Source organism: Aulonocara sp. 'chitande type north' Nkhata Bay, linkage group LG4, assembly GCF_057382095.1.
Source record: "Aulonocara sp. 'chitande type north' Nkhata Bay isolate Kocher_YH1m ecotype deep benthic linkage group LG4, A_spYH_male_GT1.1, whole genome shotgun sequence".
Lineage (NCBI taxonomy): Eukaryota > Metazoa > Chordata > Actinopteri > Cichliformes > Cichlidae > Aulonocara > Aulonocara sp. 'chitande type north' Nkhata Bay.
The window spans coordinates 37,078,940-37,103,891 of record NC_141347.1 but is presented as its reverse complement, the minus strand read 5'-3'; the positions used below and the strand labels follow the sequence as shown (position 1 = coordinate 37,103,891).

Here is a 24,952-nt window from a genome sequence, read left to right as displayed (position 1 = left end):
GTGTCATAAGAAAAATAAAATAAATAAATAAAAACAAATATGTATCCTTTAAGGTCCTTTGGCCAAAAGAAAATCACCTGAGCTCAGGGAAAAATAAAGCGCATCGTTGGGGCCCTTTGAATTGTTCCTACCGCTCTGTTGGAACGGTGTAGCATCCAATAATAGCATCCAGCAAGCAGCAACGACCATCTATTTGCCAGGACGGTTCGGCAGAGTCATCAGATGAGGACTTCCACAAGGCAGTTCATCCAGTAGGATCCAGGGCACCAAAAGGGCAAACAAACCAGCCTACACACAAGTGTGCAGAAGAATTAACTGAAATGTTCATAAGTCTCAGTACCACTGACTCAGTGTCCATGTCACTAACGGCTTATTTAACAGACTTACCATTATAATAATACAGGTTTGTCAAAATAAAAATATAACAGAACATAAATGCTGTTAACAATGCTTATTAATGCTGTTCTCTTAGGCATAACATAATAACACTGTAACTGACCTCGTGTCGGCCGCCATTTCAGGACATTAGCTAGGCTCACTTAACGGCTAGCTTGCTAACAGTCAGCCAATAACACACGTTATACAATATTTAGCCTCTTTCTTAACAACATGACAGCAGTAGATTTGATACCTCGCTGCAGTATAATAAGGCACAAAACATTTCATACGAACATGAGCTGCACGCTAACTCACCAGAGGAGTTCGTGTAATGGCGAATGCTGTCGGACTCAGCTCCGCTTCACGTTTGTAACTGCTACAAGACTTTTTCCTAACAACATATTAAATCATTAGCTTCACATATAAAGGTTTTTAAAACTATTTACAGCAACTCAAATGTCTACTGTACCCGAATTTCCAGCTCGTAGAGGGCACGAGAGCAGCATGCGCCTCATCGGATGAACGGAAGGAAAAACTCTGTAGCTGGACTAGAGAGTGGCTATGCGCACGGCACAGTGGTGCGTTCAGTGACCACAAATAATCAGAAATCCCATACTCAAACAATGATCTGGGTTACATAAACCTCTCCCACACAGGCCTTTTTCAAACACATGTTTTAAAACAGATAACTTGTAAGGTGGACAGAAATGGCATCTCACTAATTTAGATTTTGTTCATTCAGCCTAGAAAAGAAAAGAAAAGTTGCGAATCCAAATCCAAATTACCTCCTCAGTTCTGCAGAGGCCTGCTAATGAACTAATCATTTGATCCATGTGTGTTGACCCAGGGTGAGATCTAAAACCTGCCCTAGAGGCCTTGGGGTTACCACCCCTGCCTTAGGCAGTATCATTAGAAGACATAGCATACATTTTCACTGCTATGCAGATGACACCCAGCTCTATCTGTCCATGAAGATAGCACATATCAATTACTTAAGGTGTGTGAAAGTCTTAAAGATATAAAGACCTGGATGACCTGTAATTTCCTAGTTCTGAATTCAGACAGAACTGAGGTCATTGCACGTGACCCTAAATGTCTTAGAAACTTGGTTTCTAATCAGATATTTCTTGGTTCATGGATGAATTGATTCTATGCTTGAGTATTTTGAGGTTGTTGTTTTATCATTTTACCATATTAGAGAAGCTACTGTGTGAACATTGGATTGTCACACTAAAACCTCATGGTTGCAAAACTAGCAGTGGAAACAGAAACAGCAGCTACACGGTTCTTTCAATTGTAATTTGATTAAATTCACTTCAGTTCATTAAACTTGATTTGAATTTAACTGAACTGAATCGACAATGTTGCGTAGAGATCAGGGGCAGAACTCCTGGACCAGACAGGGTGTGTTCCAACTACAGGGAACTCACACTCCTCCTTCCTAGTGGGTGATGGGATCCCCCATGCTGCCCTTTGTCACCGATTCTGTTTGTAATTTTTATGGACAGAATTTGTAGGCATAGCCAAGTGGCGGAGGGCTTTCACCTGGGTGGTCTCAGGATCTCATCTCTGCTTTCTGCGGATGATGTGGTCCTGTTGGCTTCATCAGGTGAAGGCCTCCAGCGCGCCTTGGAACGGTTCGCAGCAGAGTATGAAGCAGTGGGAATAAAGATCAGCACCTCCAAATCTGAGGCCATGGTTCTCAGCCGGAAAAGGGTGGAGTGCCCACTCCGGGTCAGGGATGAGTTCCTGCCCCAAGTGACAGAGTTCAAGTATCTCGGGGTCTTGTTCACGAATGATGGGAGAAGGCAGCAGGAGATCGACAGACGGATTGGTGCAGCGGCTGCAGTGATTACCGGTCTGTTGTAGTGAAGAGAGAGCTGAGTGTAAAAGCGAAGCTCTCAATTTACTGGTCGACCTACCCTCACCTATGGCCACGAGCTGTGGGTAGTGACCGAAAGAACGAGATCTCGGATACAAGCGGCAGAAATGAGCTTCCTCCGAAGGGTGGCTGGCCTCTCCCTTAGAGATAGGGTGAGAAGTTCGGCCATCCGGGAGGGGCTCAGAGTAGAGCAGCTGCTGCTCCACAATCGAACATTAAACCCAGACTGGAACATTTCCAGAATTGCATGTTCATCCAGGAAGGACTTTAGTTGGGTAGTTTAGATAAAGAAGGCATCATAGAGAAGTTTGACAAAACAGAACAGTTTACATGTTTTCATCAAGAAATGGACAACCCACCCATCCATCCATCGCACGGCAGCGCCTTGCAGGAACGCACAGTTTAGTAACAAAGTCAGTTAAAACAGGTCAGAAAACACTGCATCACCAATTTCCAAGTTGATGACGGATACAACAAGATCCAAAGTGTGCACATGTTCCTCAGAAGAACTATCTACTGATTGAAATAGATTAAAAGAGTCCACTAAATCTAAAGAGTCCTTCACCAGAGGCTTCTTAGGACAACAAATGTGGATATTAAAGTTCCCGACAATTAAAACTTTGTCACATCTTAGCACAATTTCCCCCTAGAGATCACTCAAGAAGTCACTTGAACACAGTCGCTAATCCCATGGGGATTTTAAAAACAAAGAGTCACATGGTCACAGTTCTCAGAAGGTTCTGGACTCACCAGGAGACATCCAGGATTCAGTAATGATTGATATGATTGATCTGGCATTCACCAGACCCATCCAGAGGGCAAATACATCCAAAACAGCAGAGGTGAGGGGAATGCACACCCGATGCCACAAGTTCTGGAGATGTGCTCCTCACCAGCGCAGGTGTAGTGGGTAGGAGCGTGGAGGTAGAATCGCTGGATACCAGTCAAAGACAGGTATCCAGCCAGGAGTTCACCGGATCCAACTAGCAAGGATTTCTTTTGGGCCAGGATAGCTATGACTTCACAGTCAGAGCTGCTGTCTGTCACACTTCATCCAGGGAGGTGATCCTGGAGGTTGGTAGATGAAAACCAGTATCCCTGTCATAGTCTGTGTGCAGGCAGGCAGGAAAAGGACCCAAGTGCAGGACTCTTGGAGGCAAAAGTGAACCTAAAAAACCCTCAGCTTTATTGCTGGCCAAAATACAAAACTGAAATAACAAAGGAACGGAGCACACCGGCAGAAATGGTGGTACGACATGACAACGACCACTGAAGGACACACAGTATAAATACAGACAGGAACACAGGGGAACGAGGAGCAGGTCAGGAAACACAAGGCACAGACCTTCAAAGTAAAACAGGAAATCCATAGACAAAACTCAGAGGCACTGAACTAAACTTATTTTACACACTAGAGATAACAAATTAAAATAATAATACAGAAAACATTGAGTCACCGACCCAGGGCTGTGACAATCCAAGAATGGGATGGAACAATCTGGCCCCTCATGGTGGAACTGTACTAGTTTGACAGCAGACAGATGAAGCTCCAGAACTGTTTGCCAATCGTACACCAGCAGAGACTTCACATCTTGCAGGCCACACAGAAACAACAACAAAATGCAAAGTGGAGAGGGGACGCCATGGTAGAAAGCACGTGTTACACGTGGTGTCATCTTTACTGCAGTTGTTCAGGTCTGAGAATTTATGTGATCAAATTCTGTGATGATACAGCCCGAAGAGCTTAGAACACGGGTGTCAAACTCCAGGCCTCGAGGGCCGGTGTCCTGCAGGGTTTAGATCTCACCCCAGGCCAACACACCTGAATCACATGATCAGTTCATTACCAGGCTTCTGGAGAACTTCAAGATATGCTGAAGAGGTCATTTAGCCATGTGAATCAGCTGCGTTGGAGCAGGACACATCTAAAGCCTGCAGGACGCCGGCCCTCGAGGCCTGGAGTTGGACACTGTGGCTTAGAAAGAGAGCAAAACATGTTCCAGAATGTAAAAACTGTGTTTAGCCGACTTTCTGCACTCACAGGACACTTTAGCTGATGAAACTATTAACACATGGTGTGTTACCACGATGTCTTCATGCAGGGATGTAACTGTGAGGTTAGGGGTGAGGAACCAGACGTGTGGAAATACACTTTACTTGACGCACTTTTTTTCACCCCTCTGACTGGTGAAGTGTTGTGAGGAGGAAACAAATAACTGATTGTGATGTAGAGGTGAGACAGAAACGCCAACATGAGCTATACTAAGCTATCGACGTGCTCCAGGATTCCTATTTATGATGAAAATCCAGAAAACATGGGTAAGTGAAGTTATCCTACTCAGGGTGGAGGATCACTGGGTGGAGTTTAGTTTGATATTTGGGATAGTAATTAATTCCTGAAACAAACCAGCAGCAGCTCATCTGGACAGATGTTTGGTTCAGAGATGTTAGATTGTTCCTTTATGTTCGGTTTGAAGCCTGATTAGTACCGAGCAGCATTTAGAGACGTTTTCACTGGAGACGAATGCAGTGACTGAGTGAGCTGCTGTAGACGAGGGAAGTTTATTTAGAATCAGAATCGCTTTATTAATCCTGAAGGAAATTATGGGTTACAGCAGGCAGCACGCTAATGGTGCATGCACACTTACAAAGGAACCCTCTGAACAAACTTTACACAAACATCAGACTGGGAGACGTCAGAGAGGTAGGCTGACAGGAAAAAACAACGAAAATACATAACATGAGGTGAGAGGAGGAGAAAAACACTCCACTCAGACTGAGCTCCTAGTGGGAGAACAGAAAAAACACCCCAGCTCAAAAAGCACGTGACTGTCAATGCACCCCAGAGACACAAGACAGCAACAGGGGCGGGTAAAGGTGAGAGCCGGTGTAGACGGCGCGTCCGGTCCTGCAGCATGTCTGCGCTGGTCCAGTCGACCGCCATCTGCCCGGGAGGAGACAAGCATCGAAGGCGTTTGGAACGGGAGGATGAGTGTGTATCAGTATGTGTGTCCTGAGTTTAGCTGAGACCGTGTCCTTCGCCCTGCCGGGCTAAGTAAACAGTCCTCCAGCCGACCCAGGTGGCCTTGCGTCGGGGAGGAACAGACTAAACACCGTCGTTATCAGGGTGAATTTGTTTTGTTCAGCCTTGAGGCCGATATGGCTGCATGGACAGCACGGTGACTGAATGCCTCATCAGCCTGTTTAGTTTCAGATCTGTGTGTTACCATTAATGATCTCATATATATTTGGACAGAAGCCATTTAATGATTCATGAACAATTCCTTTAAATTCAACATGTATTCTGATGATAACATTACATTTAACACAAGTTCACATCGATCCATATGAGGACTCGACCGGCTCTCTTCAAACTCTGTCAGCATGCTTAACTAACCATAACTCTGATAGTGTTTGGGACCAATACAAACAGCACTGCAGAATTATTTCTACAAGAAACGAAATCAGCTTCTCAGTATCTTGCTGAGGTACAAAATCTGTCAGTTAATTTATATTTCTGTGATGTCAAAACGATGCTTCAGTGCCCTAAATTCAAAATGTCAAACTATATATAGCAACAAAATTTGTGACTGATAAGAGTGATAAAAAGAGTTCATCTCTCCAAGTGAGACCTTTAAACAGAGCTGCACCAACCTTTACAAGCAGATGTAGACAAGAAGTTAAGAAGGTAGAATTTTGTGGAATCGACTCTGGAGTTTCTATTCTCAGTTACAAATAAACCAGCCAGTTAAGAGAAGTAAACTGAACCGTGTATTGTGTGTTCAGCCCTGTGATTTGTAGCAGCTCTCATTTCTAGAAATCTGTTGAAATGTATTAAGCTGCCCAAAACCATGAATCTCCAGAGTTGGGACCAGGAAGCAGAGTTGCAGTCGCCTCTCTGCAGCTTCTCTCCTCCTGTTACCCCCAAACCCCATCCCCTCAGGGCAGGGGTGTCCAACTCGAGTCCTGCAGAGGTACCGTCCTGCAGCTTTTAGACACATTCTTGTTCTGACACACCTGAATCAAATGAATAGCTTGTTGCCAGGTCTTTGCCAAACAAGAGGTAATCCAACCATTTGATTCAGCTGTGTTATAGAGATGCATTAAAAAGCAGCAGGACCGCAGCTCTGCAGGACTGTGTCAGCTCGCACACCTAAAAAAAAACGAAACCAAAAAACTGCAAAAACATTAAAAAATACCAAAAAAATCACAAAGAAAGAAAAATATAATGTCCTGCACCAAGTGATAAAACAGTGAAATATGGATTATTGCATCAGGCCTCTCTCTTCTAAATGGCGTTGGCTCTTTCTGTGGTAGTGGGACACTTCCTGTTACAGCACACAGTGGTGTTTTTGTAGCCATTTCAATGAAAAACGTACTGATAACTTCTTATTTCATAGTGTAATCATCACATACTTTTTTCCAAAGCACAGTCTCTGTTGATTCGCTCTGTTTTAGGGATTCACTATGGTAGTTTATCTTGTAGCCGACTTGCTAGCAGCTTGGCCTCTTCATCAGTCCCTCCTGCACTTTTGACACCCCTGAGTCAACTATCAGACTCTTCCAATCACAGGATGAGGAGGAGGAATGGCAACAATCCTAAGACCGGTGTTTACCAATCTATATTTCACTTCAGAGAAATCACACCACCAAAAAAACTCTGGATCATCTGGATCAGAGTTTTCTCAGACTGACTTTTTCTTTTCAAATATTTATCTATTGCCATTACGTGCTGCGCTCTCTCACAGCATGACTATTATTTCATTTCTCTTTCATCTTCTTCTGTTTTACTGGCAGTTTGCAACCCATTTAATTAGAGCAGGTGGTTGTACTGCCCTCTAGTGGAGGGATTAAGTTCAGATGAGGATTTATTGGCATGGCTCAATGGCCCGAGAATAGGGATTGGGCTCAAGCGCAGAACCAAAACCGGAGGCTGAATGACTTTTAACAGTTTTTTTTACGTGTTTAGTTTTTAGAAAAATTACTTAAAAGCAACATTTTTAATGTCAAACAATATCCATGTCTGACCAAATGCAGCATATCTGCTTTAAAGGGTTTAACAGCTTTTCGATTAAACATTTTGGGTTCAAAAGATGAGAAGTGACCCACATCAGGGTTGAGACTGATAGGTCGATGAATTTGAAGTAATAACTGTATTTGAAGTGAGTGATCATAATTCTCACTGACGTTCTTCCAACAGGTGAGCTGAGGATCGTCCTGTATGGACAGAGTGGACAGGGTAAAAGTACTCTAGGAGGCATCATCCTGGGCAACAGAGAAATATTCACTTCTAATAAGGACTCAAAGAAGTGCCGTAAGGAAAGAAAGACCATCACGGGTCGAGACGTGGTTGTTGTTGACACTCCAGGTCTGTTTAAAGTAGATGATGATGGAGAGGAAGTGGTGGAAGAGATCAAGCGGTCCATCAAACATGCTGAACCTGGTCCTCATGTGTTCCTGTTCGTGGAGAGGTTTAAAGAGATCTCACAAGAGAAATTAGACGCACTGAAGACTTTTCAGGACACGTTTGGTAAACAGGCAGTGGACTACACTATAGTGGTGTTCACCACTAAAAGGAAGGAAATCGACGCCGCTTTCATGCAGGAAACACTGAAATCCCTCAGAAGATTAACCGATCAGTTCCAGCAAAGATGCTTTGTTTTTAACATTAGAGACGAACAACAAGGGTCTCAACTCGACGAGCTGCTGGGGATTATAAACAAGATGACGGGAGAAAAATGTCAACCTTTCTACACGTCTAAGATGCTCCAGGAGGCTGAGGAAGCTCTGAAAACACGAAAGGAAACAAAACCAAAGCCAGAAGAAGAGTGGCGCTCTTTTTATGACCGGTGTGGTTTGATTGGAATGGCTGTCGGCTGTGCAGCAGGGTATTTTATTTGTGGTGGCGAGCTGACGCCTACAACAGGAGCTGGGGTTGGAGCTGTAGTTGGTATGATGCTGTTCGTGGGAATAGCGTTTTTAGGCGTACTTGCTAAAATTAAACTTCAGGCATGATGCAGATAGATTTCAGACAGCGTCAGTGATTTTGTTGCTTACGCTGATCTGACCAAATCTAGTCTAGAAACCATAAAGATGTATGTTTAGGTATTTTACTTTATTTTTGAGTAAAGTTCTTTATTCTAAAAGTTATTTGTTCAGTCGGCTGCTGACTGGTTGAGCTTTTCAAAACGAGTTAAACGCAGTTAAATGTTCTATTCCAGGAACAGTTCATAAGACAGAACCAGCGATTTGCAGCATAAACAACTAAATATTTTCTAGTTACTGCTGTTGCTTCAGTGTACGTGCAGGGAGAGGGTTCAGGGTTCAGCCTGGGTTTGCTTGAGACACACGTCAATAAATAAGCAACAAGATGCTTCAAATAATATTTCTCAAATTTTGGCTTTCACAGTCTTTCCTTTTGGGAGTCTGAAGCAGTTAAAATAGGATAAAAAGAGGTGGACGTGAATCAAAGCCCTTTTACAGGACTGTTTCCTGATCCCAACTCTGGCAGAACTTTGACGGCATACTGAGGGAGGCTGGGAGTCCGAGTGGATGGTTGGTGCCTATTCAGAATCAGAATCAGAATCAGAATCAGAATGGGTTTATTGCCAGATGTTGAGGTTTACAACATTAGGAAATTGCTACGGTGCTTCAGTGCAGACAATAAGAATTAAAGTGCTATGTAGAAAGAAAGATATGTGCATGAGATATATACATGAGAATAAGAATTATGAGTGCTACGTAGAAAGATATATACATGAGTGCAGGTGGTGATCAGTGCCAGACATGAAATGATGCAGTGACACAGCGTAGGGTCATGTGTTCGTGGCGGGGACAGTCATGTGGTTATTGTTCATGTGTCCAACAGCAGAGGGGAAGAAACTGTTCTTGTGGCGAGAGGTTCTGGTGCGAATGGACCGGAGCCTCCTGCCTGAGGGGAGCAGGTCAAACAGACTGTGTCCAGGGTGAGAAGGGTCAGCTGAGATCCGAGCTGCACGCCCCAGTGTCCTGGAGGTGTACAGGTCCTGCAGAGATGGGAGTCTGCAGCCAATCACCTTCTCAGCAGAGCGCACAACACGCTGCAGTCTCTGTTTGTCCCTGATAGTGGCTCCAGCGTACCACACGGTGATGGAGGAGGTGAGGATGGACTCGATGATTGCAGTGTAGAATTGCATCATCGTCCGTGTTGGCAGGTTGAATTTCTTCAGCTGCCTCAGGAAGTACATCCTCTGCTGGGCTTTCTTGATGACGGAGGTGATGGTGGGCTCCGACTTCAGGTCCTGGGTGATGGTGGTACCCAGGAAGCGGAATGAGTCCACAGAGGTGATGGGGGTGTCAGTCAGGATGATGGGGGGGAGTGGGGCTGTGTGCTTCCTGAAGTCCACAATAATCTCCACTGTCTTCTGGGCATTCAGCACCAGGTTGTTGTGGCTGCACCAAGACACCAGACGTTCAACCTCTCTCCTGTAGGCAGACTCGTCCCCGTCCGAGATGAGCCCAATGACGGTGGTGTCGTCTGCGAACTTGATTAGCTTGACAGACTGGTGGGTGGAGGTGCAGCAGTTGGTGTACAGGGAGAAGAGCAGAGGAGAAAGAACACAGCCCTGAGGGGAGCCGGTGCTGATGGTCCGGGAGTCCGAGACATTCTTTCCCAGCCTCACGTGCTGCTTCCTGTCCGTCAGGAAGTCAGTGATCCACCGGCAGATGGGATCAGGCACATTCATATTGTAGTGTTAATCCCCAAACCAGATGGTGTGCACCGAAGGTGAAGGGAGCCATCAAGCTGAAGGATCCTGTTGGGCTTGGGGACTTGGAGGCAGCTGACATACTGGCAGAACAAGCAGAACAAGGCTTGGTCAGTGGCTGAACCAAAAACTGGATGCTGGAAGATTTCAGTTGGGCCACAGAACAAGACTTTCGACTTTCTTTGCGTGTCTTGAAGCATTTATAGCAAACCGTCAGCCAACTAAAAAGGGGAAAGCAGTGCTCTGCTCGCACAGTGTATAGCAGGATAGGATGGTGTTAACCGCAACTGAGGGTAAAGTCGGGCAGGTGAAGGAATGCTTTGAGGACCTCCGTAGTATCCCCAGTCTGGGGATAAGGGGGATAACTCGCCCCTCGCTGGTCACTGAGATAGTCAAACATCTCCACTGAGGTGACCAAGACTCAGCTCCTAATGGCTCTGGATGTTATAGGACTCTTGGTTGATACGCCTTCGCCCATGGAGATCTGAGGGGGTGTCTCTGGGCTGGCAGGCTGGGGTGCTGCAACCACAGGGAGATCGCACACCTCAACCTCCCTGGGATCTAAGACTCAAAGCTACATACAGAATACAGGAAGACTGGACGCCCCCTGGGTGAGGTGAGCAGACCCAGAACACGCTGAAGAGTTTTCATCTCTGGATGAGATCGATTAGGTGGCTGGAGAAAGGTGCTTCAACTTTCACATGCTGTAAAAAAGTTTGGTGTTGTAAACATATATATAAACATAATCCATTACCTATATTCTAATGCATGTAAGACAGCATTTCTACTCACATACACATGTAATCCAGTATTTGTACTCTTGTATCAGTATATGTTAGAGCATGTTCTGTAGTCCAGAGCATGAGCACATATAACACAGTCACATCTGTCCTGATGTGAACCCACAGGCTCGTGCTGAGGAGTTTGGTAAACAGTCTAAATGATGTCTGACTGTTATTGTTATTGTGTGTTGTATTAAGTACCAGCTCTGCTTTGGATTTTGTGCCTGAACTTGTTGTGCAGGAAGTCCTGACCTTGTGCCTTTGAGCAGCAAACACATGTGAACATGCAGACAGACAGTGGGACGTGTCTGCAGACGTCTCCCTGTGTTAGCAGAGGAACATGTCCGTCTCATAGATGGACCGAGATCAGAGGTCAAAGGTCATTCTCCTGTACATGTCGGACTTGTTTCACTTGTTGCCTTTGTATAACCTCGTGCATGTAATAAAACAGAAGTAGGTTCTTGATAACCTGCTGAAAGACAGACGTCTTCTTCTCTTTGTGTCCTGATAGTCTCTGAGCTCCAGGAGCTCTCCACAGGAGAACGCTCTCAGATGTCCTCCTCTGGGAGATTGGACGGGCTGACCTGTATCGTTCACAGCTCAGAGTGCTGCTATGGAAGCACCTCAACCTGGTTCTAGGATCTGGTTTGGAGGTGTGGGTGGGGGGGATAGGGGCTCTCTACAGTCTAGAACTTTCCATGTTTCTCTTGAATGTGCTGCTGCTACCACTCAGTAAAAGAACCCCACTGATAATTGATAATTATGGACCTTTTTTCTTTCATCCCTCATCAACATATTTGAAAAAATGTTTATAAACAACTGAATGAATATTTTTAACTTGTAGACTTTACGATAAGAACCAATCACAGCACAGAGAGAGCTCTGAGGATCAGCAGTGACTCACCGACAGTTTCAGTTTCAGTTCTTGTTGATCTCACTGCTGCGTTCGAAACTGTTGACGTGATGATCAAAATGATTGTTTATTTTAGTATTTTCATGCATTATAAGCCATAAAATCCTCTCTGCACTGTTACAAACCCTTCGTACACTCTTAAACACACTTTAGAGACAAATCTTAGATATTCAGTGAAGAGTCATCACCTGAGTAATATGGCATCTGTGAAGCCTCTTAAATGTGTGAATAAATGAGAATACCTTGGTGCATAGACTGGATCAGTGCTGTGCTGTTCAGCTATAACATGGTATTTATATTGTTATTAATGTTTTAGACTAGAAGATGCTTATTGCACCACAAAAATGATTAAATTCTAACAACATTCAAATAGCCATAGGCAGCATAATAATACATTTCACACAATATAAATTTACTGATAAATCTGTGGTGACCTCCAAAGGCGAACCGCGATGTTGCGTGGGAGTACTGCACGTCATGCTGCTGAGCTGCATCGATGAGATGAACTACTTGGCGTCTGTTTTCAGAGCTGAGCAGAGACAACATGGGAACATTTTTGTTGTTCCAAAATGTCAGAAACAGATTTGTTCATAGTTGTCATCCTTTTCTCTGAAACTCAGGGAGCGAGTCGGAACTTCGGTATCATTTTGACAGTGATCTCAGTTTTGATTTTTACATCAATAAGGCCACCAGACTGGCTTTACATTACTTAAACTATAAAAGGATATATATATATATATATATATACGGTTAGAAAACTCCACCCATCCATTTTTCCCTGCTTATCCGGGGCCAGACCCCCCTCTCCCCAGCCAGCTCCTCAGGCTTATCCAGGACAACACTACAGTGTTCCCAGGCTGGCTGGGAGATGTAATCTGTCCAGAGTGTCCTGGGTCTGCCCAGTCCTTCCACTGGGACATGCTTGGAACACTCAGGAGGTGCCGAGGAGGCATCTCCGTCAGAGGCCCAAACCACCTCAGCAGAGTGTGAGAGCTGGAAAAGTTTGGTTTACAAAAGCTGTGCTGGCAAATGGCACGGGGACTGCACTGATTTTAGATCACTTTAATAGTTGATTGCATACTGAGCACTCAAAATAATAGAAAAGGTGTTTGTGCAGACTTAGAGGAAGGCGTGCAGGAACGAGTGTAACAGCAGCTCTCACAGAGAGCTTCAGGCGAGGGACACCAGACAACAGATTCAGATGTTGCTGATTTGTAGCAACATCTGAATCTTACGTTAAAAAACTGCTTTATCATCAGAGAATTTAATCACATAGTTGTTCATATGATGATTTCTGCAATTGTTTGCATATATTTGAAAGAAACGAAGGCTTCTTTGTAACCTGTGTGTGTGAAAGACTTTCACCTGCTGTTGTCTTTTATTTGCACACGTTGTTGTTACTGGTGAAGCTGGTCTGGACTGGTGCTGAGTGAAATGCATATAATGGTTCCTGGGTCAGTTTGTCATCTTTTGTCTTTGAGTTCAGGTCGTCCGTCTGTTTGGCGCTGTTAGTGCTGCTGCGTCACTGTAAATGCACACGTCATTGCATGTGTTTGCTTCTGCAGGCCATGTGATGTCAGAGTGCTCCGTAGCTACGAAGCACGATTTCGCCATAATCTCCTCCTCGGCTCTCCTCCCAGGTTTCAAACAGGCTAAACTTTATTAACACAGCCGCTCTTCTCCAGTCTTTATGACCAAACTGTGTGACGACATCATGTTTTTCTAATGTTTTGTTTATTCTTTCTGTGAACAATCAGCTGCTCTGCTGACGGCACAGTCATCAGCGTCATTGGTCTCTCGTGTGAAACTTTACCATCTGATAACTGGTTGTCCTGATCTCCGGTTAGGATAAGTGAATCCAGACAACAGAAAGCGATACCCTGCACACGCTGAGCTCACTCTGAGTGCACGTACCTGTACTTTGATTTGTGCTTTTGGTTCTGAGGTCGAATCTTTCTGCACACATCCAGGCAGCTCCTCCTGGGTTTTGGAGCCTGCACTTTGAGTTTTTGGTCTTTCTAGTTCTATTTGTTAGTCGTTATTGTGCTGTTTGTTTTTCCCGTCTTTGATTTTATTACTTTTTATAGTGTTTTGTGTTGTGAGTTCATTAGTTTTGCTGTCCCAGTTTCTGTCTGTTCATATTCCTGGTGTAGAGGCTCAGCCGACGCTTGAATCCACGGAGGTGTTCGATGGTTGGGGTGACGCGGTGCCACTGTTATCAGTGAAACTCTACTCATCCTGTCTGTATAACATCTTTAATACATTCCTGTATTTGTTGTTCAACAGTATCCAACATCACGTAACATAAATCACAAACCGTTTGCTCCGTCCGACCAACAACACCTGACATTAACTACGTGTGTCTACCTTAAATACAGTCACATAAACACACCATACTGTAAAAACACAAAAAGTTTCACACATAAGGTAACATCACAAAATGGTTCCTACACCTGGCTTCATAGTCCTGGTTTGTATGCATCGTGCTGTCAGTTCTTCCTGTCTTCATTGGGTAACTTGGATCTTTGGGCTTTGCTGTTCCAACACGTGAGGTATAAGAACAGGAACAGATGAAGTATTTAGGTCCCAGTGACACAAAACAACAGAAGTTAAAAATATTATGTATATGTAGAAAAACAATGGAAGCTAGCAGGGGTATAAATAAGACAAGGATACAACATTTAAGAGGAAGATATAATTAAGGTGAGGATTGTTGGATAAGCAGAAGAGAATGAATGGATGAATGGACAGACTTGGCCAGAGGCACGTTTGTAATGACATGTAATGAAAATTGTTACCACAAGGAGGCAGCGTGTGACCAGTTTGTGTGCCGATCATTGTTTTAATCCATCAAGTATCTCGGTGTCCACATCTCCTCAGACCTGACATGGTCTGCCCACATCCAGGTGCAGTCCAGAAAGGCCAGGCAGCGCCTGTACCACCTACGACAACTGAAGAAGCTCAGGGTCTCTCCAGAGATCCTCAGGACTTTCTTTACAGGCGCTGTGGAGAGCATCCTCACACAGACCAGCTGTGTCAAGGATAAAAAAGCTCTTCATAGACTGCTCCATACGGCAGAACGCTTTCCCTCTACACGACATTTAAATCAGAAGATGCTGAAGCAGAGCCGCTCAGATATGGAAGGACCCATAAACTGTCCCAGCTTCTGTAATCAGGCACCATGCAGGCTAGAACAGAGAGGCTCAAGAGGAGCTTCTATCTTTGCCCCCCCAAGCTCCATCAACCATAAGTGACTGAGACAGGACTCATTGTTATCACATCCTGATCTGGCTTCACTTTCACACCCCACTCTCACAATGTACATTCTCGAATTTCGAACTGCAAATTTCCAGATTGTTTTATTCTATTGAATTTACTTGATGTATATAATTCACTCGCTTACTGCACATAATGTCCTCTTTGCATGTATTTACTATAATGTTCTCTGTTTCTGCACAGGAGCGCATCAGGTCACATTTCACTGCATGTTGTGCTTGTATAACTATGCAGGTTGTTTCTTTGAGCAGCTTTGTCCTGATCCGCTGTTCAGAGGTCTGACTGGTTCTGTAGATTAACAGACTAACATGTGTCGACTTGTTTGCGTTCTTCTGTGAGATGCTGCTTTTGGCCATGCAGCATGTTGTGGCTTGTTTTACCAACAGGGGGCAGTGTCTTGTCAGTGGATGGTTTTTATATTCCCTTTGGCCTGCGCCCATGTCTTTACAGGACTTTAGATAGAGCAGCATCAGCCCTCTCTCACAGATGCTGTGTCAGTGTGTCACACTGTGTTGATGCTATAAGTAACTTTAGAAAGTTTCCAGCTCAGGATTCCCTGCAGATGAGTGAAAAGTCACTTTTTATGGTATTTCTCGAATACACAGATCCCTGAAAATGTCATTCCCATTATCAGTATCATACCCAGTAAAGCTCCCAGTAGAGCTCCTGATGTAGGTGTCAGCTCACCACCACAGCTAAAATACCCAACAACACTCCCGAGAAATATTCCCAACAATCCGCTCTTCTCAAGAATAGCCAGTCTGTTTTCTGATGCTTTCCTCCTGCGGTCGTCTTTGCTTCGCTCCTCGTTCGCAGCTTTTTCAGCCGCCTGGAGCATCTGAGGCGTGTAGAAGAAGTCCGAGTAATCTTGTCTCTCCTGAGTTATCTTCTCCAGCAGCTCGGTGACTTGAACAGGGCTCCTGTCAGCAATGTTAAAAATAAAATATCTCCACTGGCACCGTTCAATCAGTTCCCTGAGGTGCTCATTGTCTTTCATGCCCTCTTTTATGTCAGCTTCGTTCCCTTGCGGATCGTTTTTGTGGGTGAACACCACCGTAACGTAGGCCACTGCACGTTTGCCAAAAGTGCGTTCAAAAACCTGCAGTGCTTTTAACTCTTCAGATGTGATGATTTTGAGCCTTTCCACCAACAGGAACACATGAGGACCAGGTTCAACGTTTTCAGTGGCCCACTTGATCTCTTTCACCACGTCCTCTTCACTTGATCCCATTTTAAACAGACCCGGAGTGTCCACAACAACCACGCTGTGACTGTCAGAGTCTGTCTTTCTTTCCACGTGGCAGGTCTTTGTGCGCTCTCCATGAGGATCGCTCAACGTGAATGCAGCACTGTCCCCCAGGATGATGCCTCCTAGCGTACTTTTCCCAACCGTCGTCCTCCCGAACAGGACGATCCTCAGCTCTGGAAGCTCCTGCTCATCTGTTACAAAAAGGTTTGCATGTGAGAAAAGTCCCACTCTTGTGTCTAACTGTGGAATCACTTTACCCCAAAATGCATCCGCTGACCACAAATTCATGAGCAGTTTTCTCAAAGAGACATTTCGAATGACCTTCATAGGCCATGTGCTGCACTGACATCGATATGCATGTAATAGTGCACACATGGAAACTTAATAATTCGATATACACACAAAAATAAAAATGCATCTAAATTCATTCATTCACGATGAAGTGAAAACAATCGGAAATATTTTAGTTTCAAAGACTTTTCTCGGCAGATCAATCAAATATGTGCAAACAGTCTGGATTCAGTGCTGAACCTTCTCCATGCAGCTTCTGGGTCAGATCCGGATTGGTCGAGAGCTGTTTGTACCTCAGAGCTCCAACATGAGCACAGTTTGTGGGCTTTTTAAGGACTCATCACAGATTCTCAGTCAGATTAAGCTTTGAGGAGTCTTCCGGCTATTTGGGCCCAGGCGCTGATACTCAGCATGAAGAAGGGTCAACACTGTGAATGCGGCCTCTGCATACATTTGATTTATTTTCTAATAAAGGTTTTGGAAACTTAACATAACAAACACCATCACTAATAGGGCCTGTAATCTTTTTTCCTTCATGGAAAACCCAACTATGCTAACAAGTTAGCATTTACAGATTAAAATGAAAAAACAAACTGAAGTTTCAGACACGACTGAAGTTGTTTAAAGGATTTGACTCAAAGGACTGAACATCTGTCATGCAGCATGCTTGGATTGTCCATTATTTACTGTGAAATAAAAGGTGATTACAATAATTTTATTAGCTGGTTACTCGGCAGTAATTCTTCAAACTAAACTCTCACTGACTGCACTCGGATATGAATGCAGACTGGAGCTAATCTGACACTAAACTGAGCCAAACAGCAGCCTGAGTATCCCTGCAGGACAACCTCACCTTCATTCTCTGGATCTTCATTGATCATCACCGAGCTCTCTGAAGGCTCAGTGCTGCCCATGTCTTCATCTGGCTGCTTAAATTTCCATCTCACCTCTATTTCACCGTCCGCTGCTCGTTTCCTCACATACAGCACTTCAGCTGTTCTAGGGCAGGAAGTGTGGCACAAAGCAACCAATCAGAAGGCTGAAAAAGAGTGCATCATGCAGAGTGCATTTCCACAGGTCTGCCTTTTCACCCATAACAGTTACATGACTCCATGAAGACATCACAGTAACACATCTGTTCACAGTTTCATTTAAACCCTAACAGTTGCGAATTCAAAACAAAAGTTTCACATTATGAAAAATGATTTTGTCTTTTTTGACAGTTATGTTTGTATCTTCATATCTATAAGACAGATTTACAGCTGGAAACAGAAACAGCTAACCTGCTGTCAAAAGCAACACATCTATAGAAAGCACAGACAACACCTTATTAAACCTGGACAAATGTGAATGTAGAAGAACTATTTGTTCATTGATATAAAATAAAACAACCCTAAAAACATGCCGGGTTCTGGGGCGAGTTTGATGGTCCTTCCTTTCTCTTTGGCAGAGTCACTCTCCCAGGCTCGCTCACTTCTTCCTCATTGCTTCACTTTGTAAATAAATATGTTTTTTCTTGTATCTTGATGTCTGAGTCTGCTCCTAGTTTCCAGTTAGAGTAAAATCATGAAAAAGTTACCAGCAGTTACAGTGTGTAGAATCTCACAGCCTGATGTCAGTAGACTGCAGATTGCAGTGAAACGTTTTCTTACTCCAGCCAGTTTAGGTGCATAATCCTAGCTGGGTGGAGGCTATAGGACAAACATGTTTTAGACAGCCAAGATAGATCAGAAACAATAAATCTGGTTTGTACCCCATGAAGGTCAAGGCCAGCTGGCTTGTTTCTACTACTGTTTGGACCAAACCCTGAGTTTTTCCCTGTTTGTGGAATGCTGTCACTCTGCTGTTGGTGCTGGTTGTGCAGCATCTGCCTTCATTTACTCAGGAAAGGACATGAGACAAGCTCACTATTGCGGTGAGTTTTTGAGGATATAGTTAACCTTTCTTCTTAAAAGCTGCTGTTTTCGCCACTAGTAGCTGCTGTTACACTCTTTTGGCTGCTGTTAGCCTCTGTTAGCTGCTGTTACACTCTGTTGGCTGCTGTTAGCCTCTGTTACGAGTGTTGGTGAAAAATTCTTTGAAGTGGATCTAATGTTGTTGGACTCTGACGCAAATAATTGCTAATACAATTTGAGAATAATTAAACTGTTTCTTAGAAGTTTAGTATTTAGCATACTGGAGCCTAACATTAGCTGGTATAATGTTAGCTTATACTCAGCTAAAGTTGTTGTTTGGCTAGCTAAACTTTTTTTGTAGTTAATATAATCAAAAATGAACAGTAGATTGCTATAAGTATATATTCAGTTACTTCTGTTTGAAACTGTATTTTGAATGTTTTTAATGGGTGGTATATCATTTTAATGGAAAACAAATAATAATAATAAAAAATAAGTACAATATTTTTCAAATAAAATAAAACCAGACTAAAGACAGTGCATTTCTGCATTACAGCAGTACTTCATACTCTATTTAAGAAAATCGAAGCATTAATTAATGGCAGGACTTCTTTGAGCAGTTTTGTAGGAATGGGGTCTAAAAGACACGTTGATGGAGGAAGTAATTATTGAAGTTAACTCAGAAAGACCAATTGGAGAAAAAGAGTCTAACTTAACATCAATGGTACTAAGAGTAACTGTAGATAATATTACATCTGTGGGATGATTATTGGTAATTTTTTCTCTAATGATACAAATTTTATTTGTGAAGAAGTTCATGAAGTCATTACTAGTTAACGTTAAAGGGATGGTTGGCTCAAAAGAGCTCTGACTTTTTGTCAGCCTGGCTACAGAGCTGAAGAGAAACCTGGGGTTGTTCTTATTTTCTTCAATCAGTGATGAATAGTAAGATGTTCTGGCTTTGTGGAGGGCTTTCTTATAAAGCAGCAAACTATTTCTCCAGGCTAAATGATGATCCTCTAAATTTGTGACACGCCATTTCCTCTCCAGATTACGAGTCATCTGCTTTAGGGTACGTGTTTGAGAATTATACCACGGAGTCAGGTACTTCTGATTTGAGGCCTTAGATTTCACAGGATCAAATAGCATTATAGCATTAAAAGATAATAATAATAATGATAATAATAAAATAATAATACTTTGTAAAATTATAAAATAGTAAAACCAATCACCCTTATAATCGTTAACAATGATGTCATCAGTAACAATACTAATAATGACAGCAGCAACTTGTTGTGTATTGTCATGATCATTTTTTGTTGTTGTAGTTTTTCTTTGTTTTCATTCTTTCTTTTTTGAGTCTCTGTACTCTTGTTAGCTCTTACAAAAGGTCTATAAAGAAATCAGAATAATCTTTTGTTGTACAGTTTTATTTTTATTATTTTTATTGCTGCATTTGATATTTTCTTCTTTCCAAGTTTTGTAAATTTGTATTTTGTTTTGTTAAAATCTTCCCGTCACATCACAGCTGAGTCATGTCAGAAAATCAACCGTTTTGTTTGAATCATCTTTTATTTGCTGATTTTGCTGTTAATGTCTGATTAATTTCACACACTGATTGATACATTAGCATTTTAACTTTACTGAATCAGAAAGATAAAAGAACACACGAGGAGAAGTATGTGGCAACACCAAACACAACGATCACTTTAAAAAAAATTACATAAGTGTTTACAGAAAAATGATAATCCATCTGTGCACCATGCTTGCACAGATGGAGCAAGCATGGAAATGTCCTTCCTCTAAAGCATGGTGATGCATTGGTTGCTGCAGAGAAGCTGAAAGTATCAGATTAATAAAGTGCAGTAAAAATAGCTGAATATTTTACTCTTTTATAGAACTCAGCTGCAGTTTTATTACAGCACAATAAATGTGGATCGTTTTTAATGGGTTTGTTGCTACAGTCTGAAGGCTTAAGGTCTCGACTTACTTCCCTGCTTTTTGTTATTAAGTGAGACAGTTTTCAAACTTTGTTGCCAGCCAGACATTTGCTTGTAGGACTAAGGTAACAAAGTCCACTGGCAGCACAGGAGACAACAGGGCTTTAGCGACAGTGGCCACATGTTGGTCTCCAGCCCCCATCTGCCTCTGAGTTTTTGACTTTTGGATTTGCTTCCTTAAGACTTCCTGTGCATGTTCGAACAGTTCCTTGGTGTAGTTCCTTAGCTTGTTATTTTCTACCATTTCATTGATTTCCTTCACCAGCTCCTCCTTTTGTTTTTCTTTTTCATCACCTCTGTTGTTAATAACACAGTATTTCTGTGTTTTAAATCCCACTTTCTTAATAAACTTCCTTATCTGGTTTCTCTGCTCACTAGACAAGTCTCCATCGATACGCGTGATCAGGAGGAAGAAATAACGCATGACCTCTTTACCAAAGATCCTCCTCAGGACTTTCACTCGTTCCACATCATGTGTCGTAAAACCGTGCTCCCAGCTGTGCACGTACAGGAACACGTGAGGCCCCTGCTTAGAATCGAACTGAAAGGTGGATGCAATGAGCTTACTCAGCACCTCCTCCTTAGATTTGCTGGTGTGGCACAGGCCGAGAGTATCAGCTAAAACCAGTCTTTGGTTTCCAAACGGCGCCGTCTCGGTTGTGCACGGTGCTTCATCTGAGGCAAACAAGCGCTTCGTCACAGCAGCTCTTCCCAGGAATGTGTTCATGATTGAAGTTTTCCCAGCTCCAGTCTTTCCAATGAGCACGATCCTGAGCTCCTCTGGCACTGTTGGAGAATCATATCACATATCAGCACTGCAGCACTTACTCTGAACAACAGCTGATGTTTGAATGACGCTTCAATTGTTCCCAGCTTGCATTTGTTTTACTGACTTTGCATTACAAAGAAATTAACTTTCAGAAGTTTTTATTATCTTAATTATCAGCATTATAGACTCATTAGTTTTCATGTAAACCACAGTCAGTCTCGTTTTACTCCCACACTTTCCCATCTTAATTTTATGGTGTCTCGCTGATAAATTCAAAGTTCAGAAACACTTCAGATAAATATGATAGCAGCATATTGACCATTTGTACAGTTGAATGTTTTCATTTTCAGAAAATGTACTTCATAAAGTAACAGTTTCATTGTGTACTGCAGTAATTGTTGGTCTGGTGCAGGGCAGGCGTTTAATTAAAAGCAGGTATATTAATGCATAGAAGATTTAGCCTAGAAAGCTGCTTTTTATGTTAATGTCACTTATAGGAGCTGCATAAGATGTTTGTCCTACCTTCTGGTTTACTCCCCTGGGACCCTATAAAGAGAATTGTTAAAGATGTTAAAACCCCAAATGTGTACAAGTATTAATTTTATTATGGTACACACTGCATATTTCAACAGATCCAGCAGTTCTACATGAGGATTTTCTGACTAAAATGGCTAAAAATACATAAATCTGGAGCAGTTTGCACCTGAAGCCTTTCTGTCATGCTGCTCAGCAGAACTTTGCCACAATTATTTAAAAACTGAATTTAGTCAAAATGATATTAAATGTAATAACATTACTATTTTATAGATGATAAAGTTTTAGGGTGCTCGGAGTGATCATGTAAGCTGCACTCAGCACTGACTGCACATAACAACTTTTCTATTATTTCATGTCGTCAGATTAACTGAGAACTGTTCAGGATTCAATTTAGAAAAAAGAGAAATCTCTACATGTTACACACTTACACAAGTAATCAAGAAATTATTACAAATATTAAATTATATGAAAGAAGCAACAAATGAAGGCGATTAAAAAGCCGAGTGACCTTTGATGTAATCAATGAGGCGTCTGATGACTAGAAACTATTTTAAAAACCAGCGAGCTCGTAGACTAAACAGGGAGTGTTGGACTGTGTAAGTGTAGCTTTCTCTGTTACAGATGAGACATTTGTGTTGTTAGTACTGCTGTTAATAACACATGAAAACGTAATAAGAAAGAAAAGAAATGCTCTGCTGGTTTATTTACAACCTGTATGAAATGTAAAATGTACGTACCGCCCATCTTTGTCCTTTGTAAAAGCAGTGTGTCGTTGATGTCGTTGAACAGTTTGCCATCTTTATATTCAGCAGTGTGCCGCGTCCTCCCCTTAATGACGTTCGACTATCGTCTGCTTGCCAATGAGCCGACTTCTCAGAAACCAGAAACCAAAATATCCGTGCGCAGCAAACGATAGAACCAAACAAAAGTTTGACGACTGGAGGAATCGGGGAAGCTCCCTCTCTTACAGTAAAATCATGTTTGAGTATCGAAAAGGCAATCTGGAATGAGAACTTTCCAGGATGCTGAACCTGGCATTTTGACCGTTTAGCCACAGCGGGATAGAGGAAGTATTTTTTTTGTGCAGCAGGATTACCCACACTGTAAAAACGTCAACTTGATTAATGTTGAATTAGCACATTTTCTATTGTTCGCCTAACATTTTATAACTGAATTAGTTATAAAATTAGTAGTTATAGAGTAAGTAATACCATGTTCTTAAAATTTCTGATGCTAGATAATTGACATTGAATTAACAGATAAATTTAAGTTGAGCCAGCTATTTACCTACAACCAGACCTTTAGCTTGTCCATTTCAGAGCGCATAGAGGAATGGCGCTAATGTCTTTGACAAGAGAAAGAAGAGCAAACCATTACGCTACCTTTGGTAACTAAATGCTACATTTTTCTGTTTTAATATAAGCATCTTATAAACTTTAGTTAGTTCTAATTTCTTTGTTGTTAATGGGCACCAAAGAAAAAAAATATATAAAAAGTTCCATAATCAATTTATTTCATTTTTATTTATAAAGTACCAAATCACAACAACAGCTTCCACAAGACAAAGGAAAAAGAGACAAACCCAACAATCATATGACCCCCTATGAGCAAGCACTTTGGCGACAGTGGGAAGGAAAAACTCCCTTTTAACAGGAAGAATCCTCCAGCAGACTCAGGGAGGGGCGGGGCCATCTGCTGTGATTGGTTGGGGTGAGAGAAGGAAGACAGGATAAAGACATGCTGTGGAAGAGAGACAGAGATTAATAACAGATATGATTCAATGCAGAGAGGTCTGTTAACACATAGTGAGTGAAAACAGGTGAGAGAAGAAGTGTTCAGTCCATCAGGGGAATCCTTGAATCCTCAGATCTTTTGCAGCATTATTGAAGCAGGGTCACCTGGTCCAGCCCTAACTATATGCTTTATCAAAAGTTTGAAGCCTAATCTTAAAAGTAGAGACGTCTGTCTTCCTAATCCAAACTGGAAGCTGGTTCCAAAGAGGGGCCTGAAAACTGAGATCAGTTGGAGAGTGAAGTGCTCTAATGGGGTGATCATGTCTTATGAGTAGGGTTGTCAATTTTAATGCATTAATGCAGATTAATCTGTCATCACGATTAACCCATCCAGAGCACAGAATGACTCAAAATCCCTGAAATGTCAACACATTTCAGGCAGTTTGTCCAAAGCTGCTTGTCTGTGCTCCAGATGGGTTAAATGCGTTAAAATTTTTTAATCGCGTTAATCATGATTACACATTAATGCGTTGACATTGACAGCCCTACTTATGAGGTCTTTAAGATAAGATGGGGCCTGGTTATTCAAGATATAATATATATATATAATATATATGATGTGGATGATTTTAAATTTGATTCTGGATTTAACAGGGAGACAATGAAGAGAGGCAAATGCAGGCAAAATCTGCTCTTTCTTCCTAGCCCCTGTGAGTAGTCTTGCTGCAGTATTTTGGATTAACTGAGTCATTTTTGACCAGGACATGTCCTTCAATGCACATATTAAACAAATATGTAAGACTGCTTTCTTCCATTTGTGCAACATCTCTAAAGTTAGAAATATCCTGTCTCAGAGTGACGCTGAAAAACTAGTTCATGCATTTATTACTTCCAGGCTGGACGACTGTAATTCATTATTATCAGGATGTCCAAAAAACTCCCTGAAAAGCCTTCAGCTAATCCAAAATGCTGCAGCAAGAGTCCTGACAGGGACTAGAAAGAGAGAGCAGATTTCTCCTGTTTTGGCTTCCCTTCATTGGCTGGGGAATCAGGGGATTCCCATGATGCACTGGGTGTTTCTTCTTCACTCACTATGTGTTAATAGACCTCTCTGCATTGACTCATATCTGTTATTAACCTCTGTCTCTCTTCCACAGCATGTCTTTATCCTGTCTTCCTTCTCTCACCCCAACCAATCACATCAGATGGCCCCGCCCCTCCCTGAGCCTGGTTCTGCAGGAGGTTTCTTCCTGTTAAAAGGGAGTTTTTCCTTTCCACTGTTGCCAAAGTGCTTGTTCATAGGGGGTCATATGATTGTTGGGGTCTTCTCTTTTTTCTTTGTATTGTGGCAGCTGTTGTTGTGATTTGGAGCTGTATAAATAAAATTGAAATAAAAATTGAAGTTATTTTTGGACTGGACGGACTGAGACATACCAGTCTGTCGTGGTGAAGAGAGAGCTAAATGCTGAAGCGGAGGTCAAAATTTACCGGTCGATCTACAT

General features: G+C 42.5%; 3 protein-coding genes across 3 annotated transcripts; 1 reads left to right on the top strand and 2 right to left on the bottom strand.

Moving 5' to 3' along the window:
- The first annotated feature begins 4,512 nt into the window (after positions 1-4,512).
- Positions 4,513-8,275, top strand: LOC147333263 (GTPase IMAP family member 4-like). The gene is made up of 2 exons (XM_086290764.1): positions 4,513-4,579; positions 7,461-8,275. Exons 1-2 carry the CDS (start codon positions 4,513-4,515, stop codon positions 8,273-8,275), a joined length of 882 nt encoding a protein of 293 aa, XP_086146890.1.
- A 5,673-nt stretch (positions 8,276-13,948) lies between these two features.
- LOC147333262 (GTPase IMAP family member 5-like) lies at positions 13,949-17,502 on the bottom strand. Its single transcript, XM_086290330.1, has 2 exons — positions 17,370-17,502; positions 13,949-16,416 (listed from the first exon to the last, which is right to left on the bottom strand). Exons 1-2 carry the CDS (start codon positions 17,428-17,430, stop codon positions 15,551-15,553), a joined length of 927 nt encoding a protein of 308 aa, XP_086146456.1. The 5' UTR covers positions 17,431-17,502; the 3' UTR covers positions 13,949-15,550.
- A 2,366-nt stretch (positions 17,503-19,868) lies between these two features.
- On the bottom strand, positions 19,869-22,573 carry LOC147333261 (GTPase IMAP family member 4-like). Its single transcript, XM_086290763.1, has 3 exons — positions 22,455-22,573; positions 21,703-21,726; positions 19,869-21,197 (listed from the first exon to the last, which is right to left on the bottom strand). The coding sequence occupies exons 1-3, from the start codon at positions 22,459-22,461 to the stop codon at positions 20,419-20,421; spliced, it is 810 nt and encodes a 269-aa protein (XP_086146889.1). The 5' UTR covers positions 22,462-22,573; the 3' UTR covers positions 19,869-20,418.
- Positions 22,574-24,952: the final 2,379 nt, after the last annotated feature.